Below are 25584 nucleotides of genomic sequence, written 5' to 3' on the forward strand. Positions count from 1 at the left end.
TTTCATCGTTTTTACCCTTATGGCCTTCTTTTTAACTTCTAAGTCAATCAATCCTAATCCTCCTTCTTTATAACTTGCAATTAATGTTTCCTTGCTATTTTAACTCCTTTCCCTCCCCACATAAAATCATTTGTTATCTCAGTCATCTCATTAAGAAAGCATGACAAATCATCAAGGGTGTTTCAGGCTATGATTAGGTTAGGGTGGGCTGTGTTTTATGTTTGTCAAGCAATTGGGAAATAAAACGCAAAAAATGCAATAAATGTAATACATGCACAATTAAACCCCGACTCCAACAGAAAAGGGACATACATTCTTTGTATGTTTGAAATAATTCAAAATTATAAAGCAAAAGATTTTTGTGGTTCATTTTAGCAATATTTAGAGCTAATCCTAAAGTGTGGCATGAGGGGCACTGGCAATCAAATTGTGATTTTAGTGTGTCATCCACTGTCTCTGCTATGCAACTGCAGCTCAATAACATATGTAATCAAAACAATGTTAATATCACCAACTGTCCATTTGAAGAAAAATGAATATTAGCAAAGCATGAACTAATACTGAAAACCCTAGTAAGTTGTTACCAAACCCTTTGTTGTTTTGAGAACCAAAAAAAAACATTGATTAAAGATTCAACCCCTGAAAAATGAATGGTTCCACAAATCTGTAGAGAATGACAGGGAAACAATAGCGAAAACAACTAAATGAAGTGTTATTATCTTGGCCTTCTCAGGTGTGTATATCAGGTGTGTGTCATGTTCATATGGTCACTGTGATCTGCTTTCAGCATCCTCAAATTCAAAAAGAATCCCAATACATCAAGTATCTGTGTTGTGATGATGAGTTGACCATGACTCTGTGGGTGACTGGGATACGTATTGCAAAGGTGAGCAGAAACCAGGCCACACACCAAAAACCAAAATAGATAATGATGATAAATGCAAGACGACACTAATTTGAAGTTTTTGCAGCAAATTAAATTATAAATTATAGTTTACAATGCAAAAACATACTGTAAATTGTAGCTGTATTGTGTTGGGTCCTATTGTGAGCTGTCTACTTTGTCAAAAAAAAAAAGTTCTTCTACCTTATTATTAAACTAAAATATACATATATCATTTCTATTGAAACTTGACATGTTTTCAATATTTAATTACACATTTGTCATGATGAAGTTGCCAATTGGTAAATTTAAAATATATTAACATTAAATGTATTAACGAATAACACACTACAGTTGAAATTATAATCAAATTTGCATGTGCTCTAGTATGTTTGTCAATATCTAAATAAATGTACTGCAAAAGATTACTAAACCATAATTTAAAAAGTATAACTGTTAATTTGTCATGATTGCAAAGTACACTTTTTAAAATTGCACTAAACTCTGTTAAGAAACAGTCATGAAAGTGCAGTGTCTTTAAATACACATATAGTGGCCTTTTATTTAATGAACAATATATTATCTGAAAATATATATTTTTAAATATACTTCAAAGATTTAAAGTATACTTCAAGAGCAGTAAAATTAAGCACACTACTTTTCCACAAAGGGTGACGGTTCCTTTAGAGTTGTTTTAATCCCCTTGTAATTTCATCATTTATCTGAAATGCTCCTGAATGCTACTTTTGGTTTGTTTTTGAAGGGTCCTGGCAACCAAACATCTTTCCCACCACCTCCGCCTTCAATGGAAACCCTGCCTCCTCCACCACCCGACCCCATGTTGCCTCCTCCTCCCCCTGCTCCTCCTGCCAGCACAACCAAAGTCAACAAGTTTCCTCCTCCACCTCGATTCCCACAATCCTCCTTCCCACCTCCACCCATGGATGACCTGCCTCCACCACCACCTCCTCCAGAAGATGCCGAGCTGCCCCTGACTTTCTTCCTCCACCGCCTCCTAGTTTTGCACCTTACGGGGGAGACTCGCTCCCCCCACCACCTCCAGACCCCATTACCTCCCTTCCACCTCCTCCTCCTCCTGGTCCCCAAAACTTTGCATCTGCAGGTGGAGCTCCACCACCACCACCTCCACCACCAGCTCCTGCACCGGCTGCCAACCCATCCGCCAGCTCCATCAGAAAAATGCCTCCAGCTCCACCAAAGAGAACTACGCCTCTACACACAGCGCCCCCAGGTGGCGAACTCATGTCAGAACTGATGACAGCAATGCTGAAAAAGCGCAGTCAACAATGATCTTGAAGACAGATAGAGCTAATTGACGTGTTTTTGTAGTTGGACTGAGGAACTGACCGCCAAACAAGTTCTCGGCGTGACATTAGGACACACATCTTAAATTATTTTGTTGTTTAATATTCTTGCATTACACCACCAGACTAAAATATGTAAATACTTTGTACTTACGCACCTAATCAGTTTATTTGTATTACAAATATGCTATATCATCATTGCTAATGGAATGTCATAATAAATAAGGTCTTGCAAAGTTAACTGTTTAACAGATTTTGACATGCCTAATTGTTAAACAGGAGTAAACGAGATGCATGATGCAAAGATTTTTGCACTTTTGTAGAAATGCAGAAACAGCAATATTACAAAAGACATCCATGTCCATTGTCCATATATAACGTGCATATGTACATATATAACATCAAACATGGCGCATCCTCCAATCAGATCATCCATTAGGAAGTGTGATTACAATGTCATAAACAATATTTTTGGTTCAAATGATGCTGAAATTTGTGATTTTTTTTTTTTTCATTCGACCCTGAGTTAGGAAGAACAGCTGACCCTCAGCTGCTGAGCCCAGGATGGAGGTTTACTGGCATATCCGGCTCTCTCAGCCTCTTCCTGCTCCATAAATGGCTCCATTAAAGTCTTCTGCAACAGTGTCACCTAGAAATACATCAAACATACTGTCAACAAGCCATAATGGTCTGTCTGAAGATGTTACATTGTATGTATAATTGTCAAGTCTTCATTTCACAGTAATATATTAAAGCAAACACTCTAAGATATATGATAAGCATGATCATGACAGTATATTAGTTTGACATCACATGTAATAATACCTCTGAAAAGTCATTTTTCTCTGCTTTTCTGATAGCAGATTCAGCCATCCAGTTCCTCAACACATACCGTGGGTTTACTCCTGAACAATAGAAAAATTACTAATAACATTAAATACAACATAACACATCATAAAAAAACACACACTACCGTTTAAACATTTACGGTCAGTAAGGCTTTTTAAAAAAAAAAAGAAATTAATAATATTATTCAGCAAGGATGCATAAAAAGGGACAATAAAGACATTTATAATATTACAAAACATTCAAATAAACGCTGTTCTTTTGAACTTTATATTAATCAAAACATGTATCAGGGTTTCCTCAGAAATATTAAGCAGCTCAACTGTTTTCAAATGTTTCTTGAGCAGCAAATCATCATATTAGAATGATTTCTGAAGGATCATGTGACACTGAAGACTGGAGAAATGATCACAGGAATAAATTACATTCAACTGAACAAATATATTAATTACACAAATACTGTATATTCAAATAGAATAATTTATTTTATATTGTAATAATATCTCATAGTATAATAATATATTATAGTATTACAAAATTACTGTTTTTATTGTATTTTTGATTAAATAAATGCAGCCTTCGTGAGTATAAGAAACTTCTTTCAAAAACAAATCTTACCAATCATGAACATTTCAGCGGTAGTGTTACTGTAACAATATATAAACACATAATATATAACACTGCATCATATAACATATACAAAAACACACCTTGCATTCTGTGCTGCCGTTCTTCATCTGAGTCACTCATTATCCTGTAGAAGACGATTAACACATCAAGTGATGTTCATTTTTAATCCTCTAAAGAGTTCGAGTTTTCATTACAGCAACATTACCTTGACAGACGCTGTAAATACAGCTGAACCCAGTCTCTGAAATGCTTGTGTGATGAGAGGTCTGAAAGAGCCCACAATGACTGTCAAGAGAGACACAGTCACAGTTAATGGACTGAAATCATGATTATGGATATTGCGGCTGCTGTGGGAGTGAATGGAGAGGAAACGTACCGGAGCAAAGGATCCCTTCTGAAGCCGGGACAGGGTCACTTCACTCAGCTGTCTGAAAGTCATAGTGAAGTCTGCTCCAGTGTCCTCCATTAGCTCAACACATCACACATCACACAACATTATATGGGTCATTCTCAGGAAATGCTGCCATTTGTGTGATCTACTACTGATACCATACTGGACTTAACTATTTCTGACAGTTTGGCTGTTAAATATATAATAAAAAAAAAAAATAAAAAAAAAATACCTATCTAATTAAAAAAGTTTATAATGAAATTGTGTGTGTATATATATATATATATATATATCAGTGTGTGTGTGTGTGTCTTACTGATTCCTTACTTTTTTTTATTTCTTTTTTTTATTGTCACAAATGACACCATTTCCTAAGAATGGCCAAATAACTTTATCAAATTAATTAATTATAGTACAATTAGAGAAAAAAACAATCCAGCTAATATTTACCTTTAGAAGAAATGCAATCACATATGAATCCTTTTCTTCATTTCCCAGAAAGCCCAACTTTGCTTTGAACAGCTCATGAAATCTACAACAGAAACAGTAAAGTGAGATCAGGAACGACTCAGAGAGGAATACAGTGATCTATATTGTCTAATGACAGGCTCACCTTTGATGGTAGATTTGTGGATACTCTCTCAATATTTGCAGAGATCTGAAGTAAATGAATTGACATGAATAAATATCATCTGAGATGCTGCGATGCGATTGGTCCGCTGGTTCGTCCGGTTATCCAATCACAGCCTCTGCTGAGGCAAAGTCACGGGAGTTTGTGTTGCGCATCGAGGGATTTATTCAGTAAATGTGTTTATGTGCCTTGCGTTTTTTATGCGCATTTTCAGAATTTATGCATCCAGAGTTTATTTATGCGATATCCCAAAATGTGAATATAAATAAGTGGATGGAAACAAAAATCTGGGAGTGAAAATCTAATTTAAATCTGAAAAAAAACAAAACATGCAAAACAAAGAAACCTCATTACATAAAATGAATAATAATTATTTAAGATTGTGTTCATTTTCAATATAAGCAGTGACACTTAATTCATTAACAACTGTATTGGTAAACATGAAAAACAATGAAAATGACATAAAGCATTTATTAATCTTAGTTAATGTTAACTTCAACATTTATTTATTATTAAAATCCAAAGTTGCATCTGTTAATATTATTTAATGGAACTAACAATCAACAGCTGTATGTAATTTACCAACGTGAATAATTAATAAATACAGTAACAAATGTAGATAATGTTGACTAATGGAGGCTTAATGTAAAATATTCCCATATAAGCACATGTACGACATTCCCTCAGATTGTTTTGCTAATAATATCTTTTGAAATATTGCATAACAAAATGAGCTTTTCCGCCAGTGTGGAATACAGTATATGGGCACGGGTTATTTTTACCCATGCAAAGCAAACATCTAAAGCTAAAATAAAAGTCATTGTTCAAATCTATACGACTCATGTTGGACTGACCCTCTCTCATCATGCCGGCACGCAGGCACTTCTGGAAACGACAGGCTTGGCAAGACTTCCTCCGTCTCTTGGTGATCTCACAGTCATTCACCACAGGACAACTGTACTCGATGTTTCCTGAAACACCAACACATCAGACTCTCGTTATATTCTGCATAGTGCTGAACAAAGCTTTCTTCTGTGGCTCTGAACACTTCTACAGCAGTCTACTTCTCTTCAGGACACGCCGTTAGAAAGTTACATGCACAACACTGAGAGCTGTAACACTCGCTGACTGAGATTATATATATATATTATGAAAAAATATTATGGGAAATAAATATGAAAATAAAACAAGTAATGGATTAAAAAAATTATGCAATTAATCATGCCCCTCAACCCATGTATATTATACTGTAAGTAGCCTATATACAAAATGTATAGTAGATCTAAAGTAGCTTACTATTCATACAATGTTCCACTTTTGCAGTATTGTATACATATATATATAATATATATATATATGTATGCGTGTGTGTGTGTGTGTTCTCGTATATGGTTTAGGAGGACACAAATGTGTATAATGACAACGTAAACATCTTCACACTTCCTGTGTCCTCATAGGTTTAGGGGTAGGGTTAATATACAGAGTCCCTGTGTGTGTGTGCGTGTGTGTGTGTGTGTGCGTGTGTGTGTGTGTGTGTGTGTGTATGTGTGTGCGTGTCTGTGTGTGTGTGTGTGTGTGTGTGTGTGTGTGCGTGCGTGTGTGCGTGCGTGCGTGCGTGCGTGCGTGCGTGCGTGCGTGCGTGCGTGCGTGCGTGCGTGTGTGTGTGTGTGAAATGTTATATGACAAAAAGCTTAAAAACTAAACGTATAGGAAGATGATTGCTAATATTATGAAAGTTTAAGTTAGACAAAGAAACATACTTGGGTCATATGATTCCATAAATCCAAATGGGCCATAATCAAAAGTGATAGAAAGCAGACTGAAGTTATCTGTGTTACAGACTCCTGTGTGAAGATGCAGATCATGATGTTGTGCATGTTGCGTATTAAGCTCGATCTATAATGATAAATCTATGTGATAACTAAACAAGTAAAGCAGAGTGAACTAACCATGAGCAAAACCAACCGACATCCAGTGGGCGATTAAATGTGCCGTTTCATTCAGCACTCGAGAGAAAAACACCTTCACACAACATGAAAACCATTCAAATATAGTGAGACTGATCAGACAATATAAAATAATCTTGTATTACAGCTAAACAGCAGAGAGACACAGATACTCACCACATACTTGTCAGGGTCATTTGTTGCTATAGATTTAAAATGCTCTTTAATTACAAAGTCCAACAATGTCCTGAAAATAAAAGATAAAAAGAAATTAAAAAGCAAATAAGAGTGAGAAAAAAATATTACTCTCCAAAGTTAAAGTTAATATACCGTAGGACATCTAACTCTCCAGTTCTAGTTAATATCTCCAGTGAACCGATACGAAACCAGGACTTGGCCAGACGCAGAACAACCGCTCCTGATAGATACAGAGAACAATCACATAAAGCTGAGGAGGATAAAGAACTTAGTTACTCGATTTTTCCAAATCTGATCGTATTTTACCTCTTTCTTTTATGACACTGCCATTATAAAACGGATCCCTCCAAACAGGTTCCTCACTCACAACCAGACTGACAAACAATAAAGGCAAAAAAATGGAAAAGGTATAAATAAATAAAATAATAATATTCAACACCAAACATTTGAATGTGATAAACACATATATTACCCTTCTTGTGCATGTCCATTCATATATATTGTGCATTTATATGTGTGTGTGTGTGTGTGTGTGTGTGTGTGTGTGTGTGTGTGTGTGTGTGTGTGTGTGTGTGTGTGTGTGTGTGTGTGTGTGTGTGTGTGTGTGTGTGTGTGTGTGTGTGTGTGTGTACCTGAGGGCTCTGCTGGTAGGAACTCCCAGAAAGTGCATGGCTTCACTGCACAGGAACTCCCTCACAGAGGAGCGAATCACAGCCCGTCCATCACCAGACCTGCACACAAAACATCATGTACAGTAAACAGCATAACCATTACACTCCTGCCAGACAGAGAATCACACACTATGAGTCATAATGTAAGATCATTTACAACTAAATATATCTCAGAATTACTTAAAAAGCATATCAAAAATATTGAGCAGCAGAAACTGATATTCACCTTGAGTACGGTGTCTTTCCTGAGCCTTTCAACTGGACTTCCCATCTTTCACCCTTTCTGGATAAAAGAGAGATTGTATACCGCTCTAACGGTTAACACTTGTCAGTTCTAAACTGAGAGATGTCATTGTTCAGACGCATGTTTAAGCATTAAGTGAGAATTAGATTTTAAAAATGCCAGAATCATCTATTTGCTGAAAAACCAGTAAGTATAGATCACACTTTCCATTCTTTAATCTTAAACAACATTATGGGAAAGTTGACATGCATTACAACAGAAAAGTCACATCTGACAATAACAACTGATGATTTGTGTTGAACGCTGATGGAAAAGGATGATTTTACCTGTTTGTGTATTCACCCAACAAATGTGCTCTTCCATCCCCCAGCTGTCCGGCCCAATAACCAAACTATAATAATAATAACACATGGTTGACATGTTTGCTCTGGTTGTCTTACGCCATCGCTGTCGGGTTTGAAGTGACGGTCAGTTTTACCTGATGGCCCCCGTATCTGTGTGCCAGTGGAACAGAGCCAGGAAACAGTTTCCCACCACTGACACAACGGACAAACTCTTCATTCTGAATCACAGACTCATTCAGATCCAAAATATTCCTCAACACATCCTGAAATACACAAAAGAGCCTGAATATATGCAGAAACAACATTTACACAAAAGTACTGTGGTGGTACCATGGTCCAGTTTGGTTTTAAAGCAGTTTTCTCAGACTGTGATCCTCAGACCACTGGTGGTTCTGTAAAGAGTCCAAGTGGCCCACGAGTTCATTAGCTGATTAAAAGCTTTATGACTGAATCAATTAATAAAAGTATAACTGACAAAAAAAAAAAAAAAAAAAAGAATTAACTGAATTAATTAACTCAATACAATAAATGAACTGTTTGTGACTAAATAAATGTATGATAAAGTGTTTCTATTGGTATGTAAGTGTTTGGTCCAATTTTGAAGCTAGCATTATATAGAGTATAATAGCTAAAAAATAATTTGCCCACAACCTAAAGTAGACATTTATCTGAGGAATTTTTTTAAGTGATCTGCTTCACCCTTGTAAAAAATAAGTGTTAAAAATAAACATGGAAAACTATGTTTCTTTTAAAAAAGTTATTGCAGATAATACAAAATTAATGAAATAAAAAGCCACTTAACGAGTATACTTTCATGACCGTTTCTTACAAACTATAATAAATGTTCATTTAATTTCAGTTAACATGATGCAATTAAGTGTCCGAAACATTATATTCAGTTTGCACCAAAGTATATTCTTTTAAAGTAGCCTATATTATTTTCATATAATTTCTCTTTTTAAAAGTATGATGAAGTGTACTTCTTTGTAACAACAGCCTGAATAAGTTCAAAATTATGCTGACGACGACAATGTTATTGGTGGTGATGATGATGATTAATTTATTACTATTTTAAAATGTGGACAAGAAAAATGATAAAGAATGGGTGGGTGTGACCAAACTTTTGACTGGTGGTTAGATGGCACTAGCTCTATTGTATTTTTCTGTTTCATAAATTACATATACACAGTTACTGCAACAATATCCCCAGGTTTGACTGCAGTGAAGCACAAGTTCTCTGTAAATGATGATGAGTGGATGGGTTTATTGACCTGTGACACAGCAGCCAGTGTCAGGGGCTCTTTCAGAGGAGAGGGCTGAGACTCTGAAAACACACTTCTCTTCACAGTACGAATAACATTACCATCAACCTCATCAAGAGGCAGAGCATCTGTAAAACACACAGAAGTTATTAAAACATATCAACGTGTAAAATAGCATGTTGGCACTCATATCTGTATCTTACCTAGTAGTTTATGTGATAATGCCAGTAGTATTTCTCCACAGTGTTTCACATTGCTATAAAAGTGACTCTTATCGAACTCTCTTTCATTACAACTTTCATTCTCACAGAATTCTTGTTCGTCCCTAAATGTAGCGATGGCGACGGCCGATAAAAATAAAAATAACGTGAAACCATGTTTTGTCATTACATCAAACTCACAGGCATATTTTTTTAACTATATATGTCCTGTACTTCCTTACATCACGTAACTAGAGGAAAACATCAGAACTGTCACACAAACAATCCTTCAATGTTCCACCAGAGGGCGCTCATCGGCTCAAAAACCCGAATGCTCCATTTATGCAATATTCGGGACTTTTTTGTCTTTTTGGAAATGTATGCGCGTTATAAACCATAACCGATTAAATCTATTAATTGTATGGGTTTAGAAGCTGTCGTACTTTCTCACTATAATGATTAAATAAGCGTCTCTAGCCAATGATCAGAGACAACTGTGATTGGTCAACCTCCAATCTGTACTGTAACAAGTAACAAGTAACAGGTACCATGTGTATGGAAGCTTATGGGTAGCAATATTCAATTTGAAATGCAATATGTAAAATGGCAATGCATTTCTGTATTTAAATTTAAATTTCCCCATACATTTGTGCAACGTTTGGTGCAAAATGAAAATGAAAATTCAATTATATAATTTACATTTGCCATTTCATACAATAGTTTTAATATGTAAATTGAATACATATTTTAACACTTTATAAGTTGCAAAATTTAAATAAAAATGTATTACAGAAATGATTAGATATGTTTAACATGTTCATGCAAAAACTGTGGCAAAATTGTAATTTAAATAAAAAAAATTCTTCATTGCATTTACACTCACATTTAAGACACTTGCGATTTCCATGCGCCACCTACTGACAGAAAGTGAATTTGCGTTTTCATTCAGTCCGTCTGCTGTTTTTGTTTTGTGCAGGTGTCTTCTTAGCCTGACTACGTCAGACTTCGTACTTCCGCTCAATTTCATTTCGCTTCTGTACTCAGTCTGAGACAGCGTCATAGCTTTCCGTTTTCCTCCGGCCTGAAAACAGCCGGGCCAATCAACGAACAGAGGGCGGGCTGAGAGCCGTGACGTAGACGCTGATTGTACCGGCGTGGATGCATAGATTTACTTCACATAATCTGCAGAAGTCGTTCACAGCCATGTTCACTCCGGTGTTTCGCTCGATGGTTTTTGTTTTCGCATCATATGTGTGTTTACAGTGGAAGTTAGATGCGGCTGAGCATGCGCATAACACACGCCATAACCAAACATTATGTGATTGGCTTACGGGTAACCAATGATTTTAAACTTCAGACAAGCGCCCCCCCGCGAGAGAGAAAACACTTCTCTATTATGCCATTCCAGACTCTGTCTACGAAGCAAAGCGAAGTAGCAGAGTTTGGTATTACCAGGCTAGTGTCTTCTAGCATAATTTCACAAAACAAAAGTCAGACCATTTTGTTTTTGCTTTAAATCTTGAAATTATACAATCTAATTTAAATAAAAAATAAATTATCATGCTACATGTGTGTAGCCTCTTTGTTTGCATCATGATTACATTTCAAATGGCTGGCAACAGATGTTATAGAGCAAATAAACAACAAATAAATTTGCTTAAAGGAAAAAATCGGCTATCGGAATTGGCCAATTTGCTTGAAAAAAATTGTTATCAGCAATAGAAAATCATAATCGGGCCACCCTAATAATAATAAAAAAAAGAAATAAAACATTATTAACAGTCTTTTCACTGTTTTCACAGTTTTATTTTTCTAGTTTTATTAATTTGTAGTTTGTATGGTTAATATTAATGTAGGCTTATTGTCAGCGCACTAAGGTTTAAAAAAGGTAATTGGTATTATCAATGCTTATTGAGTCAATGTTTATTTTCTGTCACCCTCCAGAATGTCTGTTGCAAGCCAACCGTACAGCCGACCTGCTTTCACCCGGCTCATCTGAGTGGACAACCGCACAAACCGCCGCACAAAAACATGAAGTGTCCACAGATAAAGTTAAGATTGGGTCTTTCTAAACGACCACCATCAGTGCCCTCACTAATGTTGAGAGAACCTTTATGGCTCCAGTGGACGGTGACACCCAACTGTTTGAAACGGGTGTGGTTCATATTATTAAAAATTACATATTGTCCATGAAATTTGCGTGTACTTTTCTTGGTCCTGCATCCAAAAAATGCAAAACTGCTCCCTTTGAGTTGCCAGAGGAGGTAGAAAGCAGAAATGGCAAAAACAGTATATATCTCCCTGAAAGGACAAATTGAAAAAGTGAGTAAATTCATCTATCTATCCTCTCAAAAATAGTATAAATTTAAGATAATCTCAGTCATAATTTTTATGGCTTTTGCATGAATAAGTGAAAGGTGACTACGGCTTTTAATACATACAGGTTGAATTATGATAATGTTTTGTGTAAAGACACATTTTATTCAGATTCACAGCCAATGTTGCACCCACTCCCTACTGCTCCAACACTCAACAATGGGCAAGCAATTCAAAGCTGCACACTACAGCCGTAACAACACATTTAAGCGTAACAACACACTTAAGCTTAACATACACCAACAAGAGCAACACTCCAAGTCTGGTAACACAACAGTCTCAGGCCACATTTACACATAGCCGGGTATTTAGAGAAACGAATATTTCTCCCCCTCCGTTTTCAAAAATAACATCGTGCACGCAATATCGTTTTCAAAAAAAGTTGTCGTTTACATCAACCCGCATAAATACAAAGGGGCGGCAGTGTAAGGAGAAGGATAAAGCCATGCAAGCCAATCAGAATCCTCAAAATCGACAACGACGAATAGCACGAGCGACTTCCTGTTCCTTTCAAAACAATAGACATGGCGCGAGGTTCGTTCGTGTGGACAGACAGCGAAGCAAATGCAAACAGGCCAAAAGCGTTTTCACAAAAGTAAAAATGAGTACCACTTTAACAGCATCCATGATCAAATAGTAGCCAAACAAACTCATAGACAGTATGGAACAAACTCTGAACATAGGGCGCTCACATGACGTAAGCATTTTCTGGCGCATAATGTGACGTTTGAGAACCTAAAACCCCGTTTCTCCCAGTTGACACGGCAACACATAACCGGCGTTTTCAGAAATCTCCACTTTGGCCGGAGTTTTTAGAAATAATCGTTCTCTGGGATAAAAACTGCGTTTTCGTGTAAATGACAGGGCAAAACGCAGGGAAATATCTGCGTTTTCCCATCGTGTAAACGGGGCCTCAGGCTCTTGGGAGAAGAAACCTCTCCCTCTCCCAGTCCCAGTCCCAGTCCCAGTCCCAGTCCCAGTCCCAGTCCCAGTCCCAGTCCCAGTCCCAGTCCCAGTCCCAGTCCCAGTCTCTCTCTCTCTCTCCCCCCCGGCTCTGCTTAAATACTGGATCCTCTTGCCATTGATGAGGAACAGCTGGTAGGTCCCATCACCTAGATTAGGACAGGGAGGAGCACAAGAAATTGGACAAAAAAAAACAAACAAAAAAACCTTTTAATATATGTCCAAATAGAAACTGTTATTTAAAATGGTAATAATATATCACAATACTGTAGTTTATAGCCTAGGCTACTATATTTTAATCAAATAAATGCAGGCTGGGGAAGCAGCGCAAGAGACTTATTTCAAAAACATTAAAAAAATCCACCTGACACACACACACACACAAGTTTCAAGTTTTGAAAAATACAACAACAAACAGTAATATTGTAAAGTATAATAACAATTGAATTTATAATTAGCCTATATAGGATTATGTAATGGTTCACAAAATTCACGGTTCAATCACTGTCTGTTGTTGCATTGAGACTCTGGTAGGGCTTTATTTTGAAATTCTCGTCAGCAAAATAGAGGGAAAACAAACAATATTGACAATATTGTTTATAAAATGTTACTCACCATGTTCATTTATGGTAAATCTGACTGTTCCGTTGCGTTCGCACCACATACTTGATAATCGTGCTGTAAACATTGCCTACGCCAATAGCAGGCGCTTATAATCGTGACGTGCGCCAATGGCAGCTGCAAAGGAGAAGCAATATGGGAAATACCGACTGTTTTAAGGAATAAACGCAGAATTTTTGGTTCTTGTCGTGTTTAACACAATCTACACTCGATCGCGCGAGGATATCCATCGTGAAAAATCGCAGCTTGAATTTTTTTTTAGTTACCATCGAAGTGAAAGACAGGTCCTTTCTGTGGTATAAATACAACGTACAACAAAACTACAACTCCCAGCAGGCCGTTGGGTCCATTGGCTGCGCGCGCACACACACTCAATAAATCAATGAATGACACTTACCCATTAGAAAACGCAAATGCATTCGTCCTGGGACGGTAACACCAGTCAAATTAAATCATTCAAGGAAAATGCATCTTTGCAGTGCATACACAGAAGTGCCAATAATATATTTTCACTGCATTTACAATTGCAGAAATAAAGCTATGAGATCGTTATTACAATTAGAAATCAGAAAAAAAAACAATTTTTTTTTTTTTTTTTTATATATGTCCAAATAGAAACTGTTATTTAAAATGGTAATAATACATCACAATACTGTAGTTTATAGCCTAGGCTACTATATTTTAATCAAATAAATGCAGGCTGGGGGAGCAGTGCAAGAGACTTATTTCAAAAACATTAAAAAAATCCACCTGACACACACACACACACACAAGTTTCAAGTTTTGAAAAATACAACAACAAACAGTACTTTTGAACGGTACAGTTGGTTTCATTACAACATTTACACTACATTTATTCATTTAACATAACCTTTATTGACTTAGAAAATGAAGAAAATGACAGGCTAATTAATATGTTATATGAATTTGTGTTTCAATATGTGGCATCGTCAGGTTTTCATACCTCAAATTAAAACCCAGTGATGTCTAATGGTAACAAAATAAAAACGAAACTAAGATTATGCCCTGTATCATGAAGAAAACATAGGTTTATTTTGTGTTACATGACACCTATTGGTGTTGCCTATATGAACAGTGCTAATTCAGGTTAAGAATACACTGTGACAGAGGCAAAACAATTTATTAAAATAATAATAACAACAATAACAATAATGATTATGACGACGCATGCAAAACAGAGAGAAAAGACTCAATTCTATTCGAATAATTACACAATACCACTGTTACGTTCCCAATTCCTTTTCTAGGGGCAAAAGGGAAAGTAGCTTTAAAGCAAAAATGAACAGCGACAAAGAAAAGTTAACCTATCTGAGTCCCAGCACACAATACACAAAGTAAGATTTCCAATACATTTATTTACAATAAGTGATAAATACAGTGCAAAAAGAATCCTAAACAAACAGCTCCAAAAGAAAAAGAAATGAAGCCTGTTCTTCAGGAGCAGGTAAAGCCAAAACAAACAAAAGATCTCACTACCCGGTAGAAGGAACACCTAATTGACCTACAACAATCAACACAAATAAACAACAGAACTCTTACCTTACTTCCTAACTAACAAAAAACAGGAGAAAATTTGAAAAGAAAAATGGCATGAATAATGTCTAAGCACTAGTAGTTGTGTTCACTTGCAGTGCATTAGCAATCTTCCCATTGTGAAGTTGTACATGCTGGTATTCAGGATGATGCGAGTCGCTGATGCAGAGGTCTCCGTCAGGAACTCTGAGGTGTGGCCTCAAGGTCTTTAAGGTGTCCCTCTGACGAGATGAGGCTCTGGTTGAGCTGGCCAAATCCAGCTATAGATAGATTTACGATGACGTCACATTTCTCCCGCAACTCCTTACGGCGCCATCTTGTGTGTCAAGTGGGTCAAAGCATTTGTGTTACGGAGCATTATAATATCCTGAATCGGCATTATTCTGAACATGAAAATCATACGATTATTCTCCGTTTGGCTGGAGTTAATGTTCAGTGCTGCTCTTGTGAACATTTAGAGGTTTTGTGCTCTGGAGATGTGACACTTTATCTAATAATTTCCAAGATGGGCTAGCTAAACGCGCTAGCTCTCATCGGCTGTCAAATCGCTGTAACGTTACCCAGGTGGCTACTATCGACACAGCCCTTGAGAGGTGTTGGCTGGGCAGAAGCACACTCTGACGATTGTCCACCTTCATCACTTTCTCTGTGGCCACATCAGCTGGTCGAGCCAGAGGCAGAGGCTACACCTGGAGCACATCGCTCCGTGCCTCTGCTCTCCATCTCTCTCCTACACTAAATTAGTTCGGAGCGTTGTGTTGTTGTTTTTTTACCCAGATGGTGTTGTCTTGACACTGAGTCTAAATGTACCGTATAATAAGGGCTGTGCAGATATCAGCCGCCTGGCTACAGCGATGTGAACCGTCAATGCAGGGCTCCAGACTAACTTTTCCATGAGGGAGAGAGAGCAAGACAGCGCTTAGTTTGGAGACGGTGAAGTCTTGTTTACACTTTCGCCTGGCTCCGAAGAGAGAGGGAGTGCGCGCGCGACCGGCTCTCTCTCTCTCTCTCTGCTCGTTCTTTCAGTTAAACATGCGCCCAGTTCATCTACATTACTCACCGATCAAATAAGACTTTGGCGGGCGCTAAAACAAGTTCAATGCAGGAGAATTCATGCGTGAATTTAACTGAGTAGTACATGACCATGCACTCGCACAAATGCGACCACATACAATTTTAACTCGCACATTCTAACAAAATAATTGTATGCTTCCAGAGACTTTCTTCCTCTTAATTCGTCACGCACTAACGGTGTGGATGAGATACTTGGCAATGTCCATTTCCTGAATATCGGGGTACGCCGCAGGATTAGCCTACATAACCAGTCCTCTTTCGACATTGTGTAAGGATCCTTTCCATCGATATAACTCAATTTCTCATCATATCTTGCCTTGCAAACATCGTCTAATGTGTCCCTGTAAATAACCTTCACCTTGTCGCCAGGTTTGGAGGAATTTGTCATCGTTATCTCAACACAAAAGAGTCAAAAATACTTTATATTAACTGGCTTTCTATTAATGTAGCACAGTGAATGAGCCGTGTCTCCCAGTGGCTTACTGACAGTTTTGACACACAACATGGCGGCGCGCCGCAGAGGATAATGGGTAATTCGAGAAACGGAAACCCATCTATTGAGCTGTGGAGGTACACAACATCATGCATCATGTTACCTTATTATTCCCTAATTGATCTGTCTTCAACTTCCTACTCTTGCAAGTGTACCAAGTGGATATACATTTCTGAACTTTTTATACTTTACATTCATTGGTACATTTCAAATATTGGTCACACTTTAGAATAAGGCCCTATTAGTTAATGTCAATGCATACATAGGCCTATGAATCTTTGTAACAGAAAATAAAATACAACAGTTCCACAACGAGGCAAGGCAGCGAATGATCCATCTGTTGTATTCTTCATTTCACAGGAAACGAAGGACACTTTTGGAGGCTGCATGTGAAGGAGGCTTAGAATTGGATCAGCCTTCGTCGTGCCACGGTGACTCAATCGGATGCAGCCTCTGAATTGGGAAGCAGCAATGGATCCTTCATGGCCTTACCTTCCCCAGAATTCATTGCGCACAATTGACGACAGGATTTCTTTGAGAGAAATTGCCGAATTACACTTTTAAATGCAAGTAATGCTTTTTTAAACAAACAAACAAAACATTATTTTGGCTAAAGACAATTTCAAAAGAAAGTATGCAATAAAGCATCAGTTGTATAAAAAAAGTATAATGATTAAATTACACTTAATTTTACACTATTGGTTCTTTTCGGTCTCTATCCTCTGTGAGTTCATGGAGTAATGGAGTGTTTGAGAATAGGTTTGTTAAATACATGGACAGAGGATAGGTTTAGAATACTTAGATATAATGAATTCTGTTTTCCTTCAAGAAACCTATATAAATAGAAAATATTATAGGGTAGACTGTGTACAGTTGAGACACCTTAAATAACTTGCGCGCGCAGCATGCACAAGTTGTGATTTTTGCTGTGCACATGCGTATTAGTGTCCTCTTTTATCCTGCAAAATCTGAAGACTGGACGCGTCTCCGATCAGAAGATATCTGCAAAAGTTTTTTTTCTAAGGTAAGTGTGACCGGTCTCTGTTGGAACTCTGCGTTGTGTGTGTTGATATAGAAGGAGACCGGACAACAGAAATTCCACAGGCCGGATTTTATTCTGTATGAATAAAAATAAAAGATCACTGCAAGCTTGAGTCTGTGGCCTTCTTTCACAGTTTAAGCCTCTCCTCAGTCGCATTTACCGCGAACTGAAGGACATTTTACTCATTTCACATATTTGAGTTTCTCAAATAAACAACTCAATATTGTTTTACATTTCATAAAAAAATAAAGCATTTTACATAAATTAAAAACAATATAAACAGAAACATGAAAGTGAACATACCTGTATGAATAAAAATAAAAGATCACTGCAAGCTTGAGTCTGTGGCCTTCTTTCACAGTTTAAGCCTGTCAGTGAAAGGCATTATTTTAGCCAACAGAGCTTGCACACTCATGCTTAATTCTCTCCAACAATACATGCTATAACTCATAACATCATTTACACAAACTTCATATATGTTTGAATAAGATTAAAGTGTGTTTTAGAACAAATTACATGTTATATTACGATAAACAAAACTCATATAAAACTTTTCAGACAGAGCGTCAGCACAAACCACCTCTCCTCAGTCGCATTTACCGCGAACTGAAGGAGAGCAACCGGAACCGGAACATGAAAGATCATTAATCTTAAAGGAGCCACGCACCCTATTTAACAAAACTGAAAAATGACCATGTAACCATAGAAATATGACATCTCAATTAATAGAAATCAATATTAGAAGAATAAATGAAACTCCAGAATGCAAAATGAAAGATATAACAAATGATAATAACAAAGGGAGATTTTGAGTGAAATTAATTAATAAATATAACACCCGTTACATAAGGCTTGCATCGTTTTTTGCGCACTCAACTATGAATAACCTATTATCCTTCTGTGACTGTTAAACGTAACTGGTACCATTACAAACGTTATTCTGTGCCCTAAAAATTGGCATATTTCATGGTATTGAGTCATGCAAGCTCAATGCAAAATCTAGAGAAATGTGCGAAGTGGCCAGCGGGGGATAGTTGAGACACCGTACCCCAATAGAGTTATATTACAAAACACGCTGTTTATTTGTTCAGTGTTATGATAACAGGTTAAACGTCATAATTGGCCAGCATAGGACGCAATTAAAAATACAATTTCATATTTATTATATTTAAACTGTAATACAGTTACTGTATATTATTAATGAATATATTTTTCTAACATGCATGTTAAAGATAACCTAGCAAGTTGTCAAATAGACAAGGTGGTAAAATGATATCTGTTTGTTAAATATCTTGTTCATGTTTTATACATTTTAACGGTGCTAATTTACATCAAATTAATGAATTTAGAAAGGATGAACAAACAGACATGTTGCCCAATTGTTATTTTCTTCATTTCCCTCATTAGAAATGGGTGTCTCAACTGTACCATAGTACTGTCTCAACTGTCCCGTACATTGGTACAGTTGAGACAGAGTTGACACAAAAAGCACCTTATTTTTATTCGCTAATTGTGGAAAATATAAACTACTTATGGGTATTATTGATTGATAATATATTTGATTGATAATGTATTAGTCTACAAGCTAATGTAATGTCATGTGGCATTTCATGTGAAAATTCAATTCTTTTCAGTATGTATTTTTGTGTGAAAAATCAAAACTCAAAAAGTGTCTCAACTGTACACAGTCTACCCTAATGAATGGGATGTGGTGGGAGAACAATTTGCTTTTAGTCATGGAACAAACAACAGTGCCCGTTTTATTTTATTTGTTGAAGAAATATAAAAAGGTCTTTATTGCTAACAGAGTTTGGGGTAAACATGTAGGTCCTATTTGAAACTATACACACACACACACACAAATTGTATATAGAAGAAGACTGGAGCTAAAAAAGAAAGGATCCTCATGGTCAATGTTGTGAGGTCTATATAGTTAAGTTTATTTAGTGAATGTGAAGAAGATGATGAATGTAGAAGTGGTTTAGAGTTGCCTATTAAATAAGAAGAAAGTAGTGCTACATAGATTCTATTTAAGTGAGATGTGGAATAATAGGCTAATGAACGCTTAAATGTTTTATTACTGACTGATATAGACAGGGGACCTGATCTGCACGCCTGTCTCGCACACCCGCTTTCACTACACAGCGCACACCCGCTTTCACTACACAGCGCGCACCGCCCTCTACTGGCGAACACAGGTATGAATAATCTGCTGTGGCTCCTACAAATGCATTAATCCGTGTAATAAATAGGCCTATGTTTGTTTTGAGTTTATCAGCACACAAAACTGACTGGAGTTATTAACTGTAAACCTTACTGGTGATTAAACTCAAGTCATTTGCCAATAAGGGCAACCATTATACACTAATTTACTAACTAAGAGTGAAACTTCATTCTCTGCTATAATGTTGGTTAGTAAGTTAGTATATGTTATAGGCTATGTTAGGTCAGCATATCTTCAGAAGGCCACCTTCAAAGTTCTACCACTGGACCATTAAGATACGTTTAAGTAGGCGGATCTATGTATGTATTCGGACAAATTCTAGAGCTGACTTTATGTACAGGACTCGTTGCACAGTTGATTTTTTCCGTCTGAAATAAATAGCAAAAAGTCATAGCTGAGACTATGTGCATGATTATGCTGTATTATTCTACTTGATAAAAACGTATTGCAGCGAGATTATGCGTGCAATAGAACTAGAACAGCTACGTCCGTGTGACTGTTATTCATGCGCAATTGAGCATCCACATCAAAGAGCAGGGCCTCGCATTTCAAGTTCACACAGGGCCTCGCACCCCACCTGCGACGGCGCTGATTTCAAATACATAAATATTGACAATTTGTAGGCTGGCCTTTATGTATTTACTTATTAGGGTGGGGGTGCTGCTTTTGTATAAGAAACAAAATCAAGTCTATGAAACTCGTCAAAACTCTGCGAATCACAACAAGCGAATCGGTGGGTTTTGACATTGTTGATGCTTTCAATCGAGTTGCGTGTCCTCCTGGATGAACTTTCACCGATGATCCTTCAGTGACAAGCACTAAAACACTGTAACGAGATGAATAATTGTGATTTCATGACCAAATGTTTTGATGGAAATCACTTGACTTGGCAATCACAATCATGATCTGGATCAATGTGATCATTTGCATTTAATCATTTAACACATGCTTTTATCCAAAGCAACTTACAAGTGATGAACATCACAATGTTATCATAAAGTGACAACTGATTTTGATTTCTGAAGCTTGAATATGTTTATGGGCCAGAATCTAAACCAGAGCCCTGTGTGGAAAAACTCAAAATTGAGAGATATAAACTCGCAATTCTGACTTTTTTTCTCGCAATTGCGAGTTTAGGCTAGCCTATATCTCGCTTCTCGCAATTCTGAAATCTTTTCTCAGACGTGATACACTGTAAAATCTAATTAGTTGGACTTACTTAAAAAAAAGCATGCAAACCTATTGTCTTAAAAAAAAAAAAAAAGTAAAGTGAAATAGGAATAGTATGTGGTACTGACAAATGCTTAGTTAGTATAGTTCACTTACACAAGAGTTCTAGTAATTAAACAAGAACTGTAGAGAGTGCTTGATAATTTACTTTAAATAAAATATAATTGTTACCATTGTTGTGTTTTGCATGCTGAATGTTGAAGTCTGTGTGACTCAAGTATGATCAATTGCAAGATTGTCACAAATATAGAGGGATTATATCAACACAATTAAAAGTTTCACAAGATGTGTAGGACATAAGTGTTAGCAACAAAATTACAAAAGATCATTAATTGACATGAAATATGTTATACATCATTCATTCATACATATACATACATACATAACTTCTCTTCATTTGAAACCAAATAACTGATTTCTTGTTGCAATCACTGCATCAATGGGAATATAATTAAAGTTCCAAGTGTCCAACCAAAGGGATCACTAATTGCCATAAAGGTGACTAAAAACATTTTAGGAAAATCAACATCAATTTATGAAGTCAGCTTATGTGATGTTCTCTCAAATAGTCACCTTCCTAAAATAATTGCCTAAGTCATTTTTTGACAAAAATGATTTTATTATATATATATTTTTTTTTCATAAGTCATCTTCTCATGATGCTGGCCACCTCTGGTAAAATCACCCACATCCTCAGTTGAACAGATCATGCAATTCTACCCCTGTAGTATAATGGCCTATGTCAAGAGTTTGACTTAGGCTGTTTTATTTTGACTAAGTCAAAAGACAATGAGACTTAGGCAATTTTACAAGCTTTTCAAGATGGCAGTTGCATCAAGAAGAACGAAAATCTACTCGGCCTCTGAAGTTAGGTTCAATTTTTTGTGTTTTCTGAGAAACCTGCAAAAATGACTTGGGCAATTATTTTAGGAAGGTGATGAAATGTATCAGTTGTATTCAAATTTCATCATTCAAGATGACTTTGGGAAATGAGTGAATGCAAACAGAGTCCATTAAGTGAAAAGTCCATTAAGATTTTCCCTGCCTCAAAAACCACACTCAAACTAATCAATTAATCTGAACTTGGGTTTTCTTAGTAAACAAAGCTTAGTATGTGAATAGTACAGATTACTAGATTTTTACAATTAAGTTAAGACATTAAGGAAAGTTAACTAAAAAGTGTTAGTTAGAATCAATGGTGGATTTTACAGTGTATAAAGTCACAATTGTGAGTTATAAAGTCCAATTGCAAGTTATATCTCACAATTCTGACTTTATAACATGCAATTACGACTTTATGTCAGTGTCACGCAATTCTGACTTTATAACACACAATTGCGACTATATCACAAAATTCTGACTTTAAAACTTGCAATTGCGACTTAATATCTCGCAATTCTATAAAAATAAAAAATAGAGATGAAAAAACAGAATTGCGAGATAAAAAGTCACAATTACCTTTTTTATTTTTTATTCTGTGGAGGAAACAAGCTTCCATAGGCTCCGTAGAATAGTTATTGTGGTGAAAAGAAAACAATACATTTAAAACAGTGCCATCTAGTGGCCATTAGTTCAAACAGGTAAGGTAGGCTACTGTAGGTGAAGGTAGGATTCCAATCCGTTTATTAAACTGGCCTGAACTGTCAATCTACAAGTTCTAAATGTAAACTGACATCCTGAGGTGACATTCAATTGTAACTGACATCATCCTCTACTGCAGTTTCCTGTGTTAACACCGTGACTGTGATGTTATGTTTATTGTACGGCTACAAACCACAAAGAGAGAGAGAGAGAGACAGACAGAGAAAATGATCCTATAAGACAGTTTTTAAGCGAGTAAGTGAAATTATATTTGATAAACAAACATAGAACTGCAAATACTCTAATTTGACATATTTTTGACTATGGAATGGTAAAATTCTTGTCATAAATATGTATGTAAGAGCTCCTGAAAAAAATAAAACAAATTCCTTGTGTGTTTGCGCACACTTGGCGAATAAAGCTCATTCTGACTCTGATTTTGATTCAGTTATCTTTAAGCTGATCACATTCTCATTCTTTTTGCTTTCCAGGGTGAAATAAAGTTAGGTCATTTTATGATGAGACGTGAGGAATGGACACTGACGGAAGTTATTTATACACAACTGAATAATATTTGTTAAATCATAATTTCAAAATTCTTTATACACTTACAGTAACATGTTTTGCACTCACACACATTAACAAGTTATTGAATTTGCATTGAATATGTTAAAACAAATGATCTTGTTGTGATTATGTGGCATCCACTGTCTCCTCTCCACCAGTAAGCTGGTGTGTGGTGGGCGTTCTGGCGCAATATGGCTGCCGTCGCATCATCCAAGTGGATGCTGCACATTGGCGGTGGTTGAGGAGATTCCCCCCCTTCTATGTAAAGCGCTTTGAGTGCAGAGAAAAGCGCTATATAAATGTAATGAATTATTATTATTATTATTAAAGCACCAATTTCTGACTAAACTTTAAACAACATTGGCTTGATGGATACATTTATTATCAATGTGTTTTCTATTTGTAATTTTTGATGAGATTACAAACAGTTAAAAAAAAGTAAATAGCAACATTTCTAAAGAAGTGCATATACAAACAAAGAAGTAAAACTATTTTCATGAGTTCACACTTACATTTGAGGGGGTAAAGTTTAATGCGTATTTGGCGTGCTCTCCGGAGGGAGGGCTCCGAGCTCGGAGTTCGGCCCGAATCCAGAGTACTCCCCCCGTATGTAAGTGTTTAGGACTAGAAGTGTGGAGAAGGGGTGGTGGGGGGATGCTGCAAAAACTGTCAATGGATTGAGGACTGTCTTACCATTGATTGCTGACTGCTCTCCACTTGTGTTAATTATCTGAACGTGCTCCTCCCGAACTTTGTTAATAAAACCTCTTTTGGATGCATTTGCTTGTGGCTGATGTCTAGGTAATGACCTTTGAACATCCTAAATGTTTTTAATGCCATATAGTTTAGTGACCATTAACAACATCTTGTTTTTCATAGTTGTCAGTCACACTGGACATTTATAACCACACATAGCGCTTTACCACAGTGAACCACTAATGTGAAATGTGCTGTTGTATCTGAGCTACAGACCACAGCCGGTCCAGAAAGTGTGTGATCATTTCAGAGAACAACAGATGGAAATTCTCACCACAAGACTGCAAATGAGTTTATATCTTCTTATTTTAATGCATGATGGTTGTTTGAAAGGGCATTAGAGTGGATTGGTTCAGTTAATCCAAATTTAATTAGTAAAAAAAAACAAAAAAAAACAACAGTGTTGAAGGGGTCATGAACTGGATTATGTTATTATTTTATAATGTTTCCTGGGGTGACCCTATAATGTTAATATGATTTTTACATCAAAAATTGTCATAATTTCGAAATAAAAGGCATTTTTTTCTAGCCTGGGCGGTTTTCAGTTTGGCCGATTGGAAATGGAGCGTTCTTTGATCGCATTCTGTATATAATTTAAACAGTTTAAAAAATATTATTTTCATCCTACTTAGAGAAACGATGTGAAGTTGATCTTTTAGTCACTGGCTTGATTTACTGATGCATAAACAGTATTGAACGATTTTGAGAGAAAGATAATCTGTCTGAACTTGAATAATTACACATCAAAAATCACTGATCACAGATCAGGCATTAGAATAAACATGGTTACTTACATGTGGCGTAACCCCCTCGAAAATTAGATGATTCATCTCAAGGGGTTAATCCTAATAAATTCATTTCTAATAATGTGTTCTCATTATGAGTTTGCTTTTAGATTTTTGTCCAGATCACAGATGAAAAAACCACAACAGCCAAACTCCTCATGAGGATCCTTTGTGTCTCCATTGTCACAGTCGATCTTCAACTTTCACTGCTTGTGTCTGAGAGATTATATTCAAGACTCTTACTAGCTCACCTTAAATAGTCAATAAAGCAGAGCTTAACCCTTGTGCTTTGTTGAAAACCCTATAACACCTTTTGTGTACTCGGTCAAAAATGACCGGCCTTTTAAAAATTGCTTGTAAATCGTTTGTTATGCTATATTATCACCAAATATTGGATTCAATCTTTTTTATCAACTTGTCTGTCAATTGGCACAGGTTTTCTATTTCTTTTTGGAACTGATTGATCATAGGCCTATAGACCTCATCGATCTGAGCTCATGCACCTCAGCTTTTGAGTAATGAAAGCCTGATTTGTGGATAAATTTGTCAATATTCAACAAAATATGACAGAAGTGTGCTTTAATATTTAACTAGGAAGTTTATTTTGAAATGCTTTTATTTGTACAAAATGTAACAAAGTCACACTTGTGGAGTTCACGGTCAAAAATAAATTACAAAAAATTGCTTGTAAATCGCTCGTTATGCTATATCACCAAATATTGGATTCAATGTTTTTGACAACTTGTT

At 36.4% G+C, this 25584-nt stretch overlaps 3 protein-coding genes across 3 annotated transcripts in view; 1 reads left to right on the top strand and 2 right to left on the bottom strand.

Annotated features, from left to right (window-relative positions):
• The window catches only part of LOC309510262 (ribonuclease inhibitor-like), a gene marked incomplete at its 5' end in the record, with an annotated part of 331533 nt that overhangs the window by 41135 nt on the left and 264814 nt on the right, over window positions 1-25584 (top strand). The gene's annotated exons all lie outside the window — the stretch shown is intronic.
• Window positions 1416-4720, bottom strand: LOC309510247 (protein adenylyltransferase SelO-like). The gene is made up of 7 exons (XM_082191267.1): window positions 4689-4720; window positions 4526-4607; window positions 4061-4153; window positions 3890-3969; window positions 3765-3808; window positions 3034-3113; window positions 1416-2857 (listed from the first exon to the last, which is right to left on the bottom strand). The coding sequence occupies exons 3-7, from the start codon at window positions 4148-4150 to the stop codon at window positions 2735-2737; spliced, it is 417 nt and encodes a 138-aa protein (XP_082047393.1). The 5' UTR covers window positions 4151-4153; window positions 4526-4607; window positions 4689-4720; the 3' UTR covers window positions 1416-2734.
• Window positions 6385-8564, bottom strand: LOC309510245 (protein adenylyltransferase SelO-like). The gene is made up of 8 exons (XM_082191265.1): window positions 8244-8564; window positions 8092-8156; window positions 7748-7804; window positions 7483-7581; window positions 7157-7224; window positions 6983-7070; window positions 6656-6899; window positions 6385-6550 (listed from the first exon to the last, which is right to left on the bottom strand). The coding sequence occupies exons 1-7, from the start codon at window positions 8412-8414 to the stop codon at window positions 6770-6772; spliced, it is 678 nt and encodes a 225-aa protein (XP_082047391.1). The 5' UTR covers window positions 8415-8564; the 3' UTR covers window positions 6385-6550; window positions 6656-6769.

Source organism: Leuciscus leuciscus (assembly GCF_965113295.1).
Source record: "Leuciscus leuciscus genome assembly, contig: SUPER_11_unloc_6, whole genome shotgun sequence".
Taxonomy (NCBI): Eukaryota; Metazoa; Chordata; class Actinopteri; order Cypriniformes; family Leuciscidae; genus Leuciscus; species Leuciscus leuciscus.

What these genes read in the sequence shown, in the direction of transcription:
- LOC309510245 (XM_082191265.1), bottom strand. Translation starts at nt 8,414, where the DNA reads ATGTTGTTTCTGCATATATTCAGGCTCTTTTGTGTATTTCAGGATGTG. An exon ending in CCTACCAGCAGAGCCCTCAG is followed by an intron (nt 7,225 to 7,482) that starts GTACACACACAC and finishes ATTGTTTGTCAG; the next exon opens with TCTGGTTGTGAGTGAGGAAC. An exon ending in GGAGAGTTAGATGTCCTACG is followed by an intron (nt 6,900 to 6,982) that starts GTATATTAACTT and finishes TTTTATTTTCAG; the next exon opens with GACATTGTTGGACTTTGTAA.
- LOC309510247 (XM_082191267.1), bottom strand. Translation starts at nt 4,150, where the DNA reads ATGGAGGACACTGGAGCAGACTTCACTATGACTTTCAGACAGCTGAGT. An exon ending in TATTTACAGCGTCTGTCAAG is followed by an intron (nt 3,809 to 3,889) that starts GTAATGTTGCTG and finishes CGTCTTCTACAG; the next exon opens with GATAATGAGTGACTCAGATG. An exon ending in ACGGCAGCACAGAATGCAAG is followed by an intron (nt 3,114 to 3,764) that starts GTGTGTTTTTGT and finishes TCTATTGTTCAG; the next exon opens with GAGTAAACCCACGGTATGTG.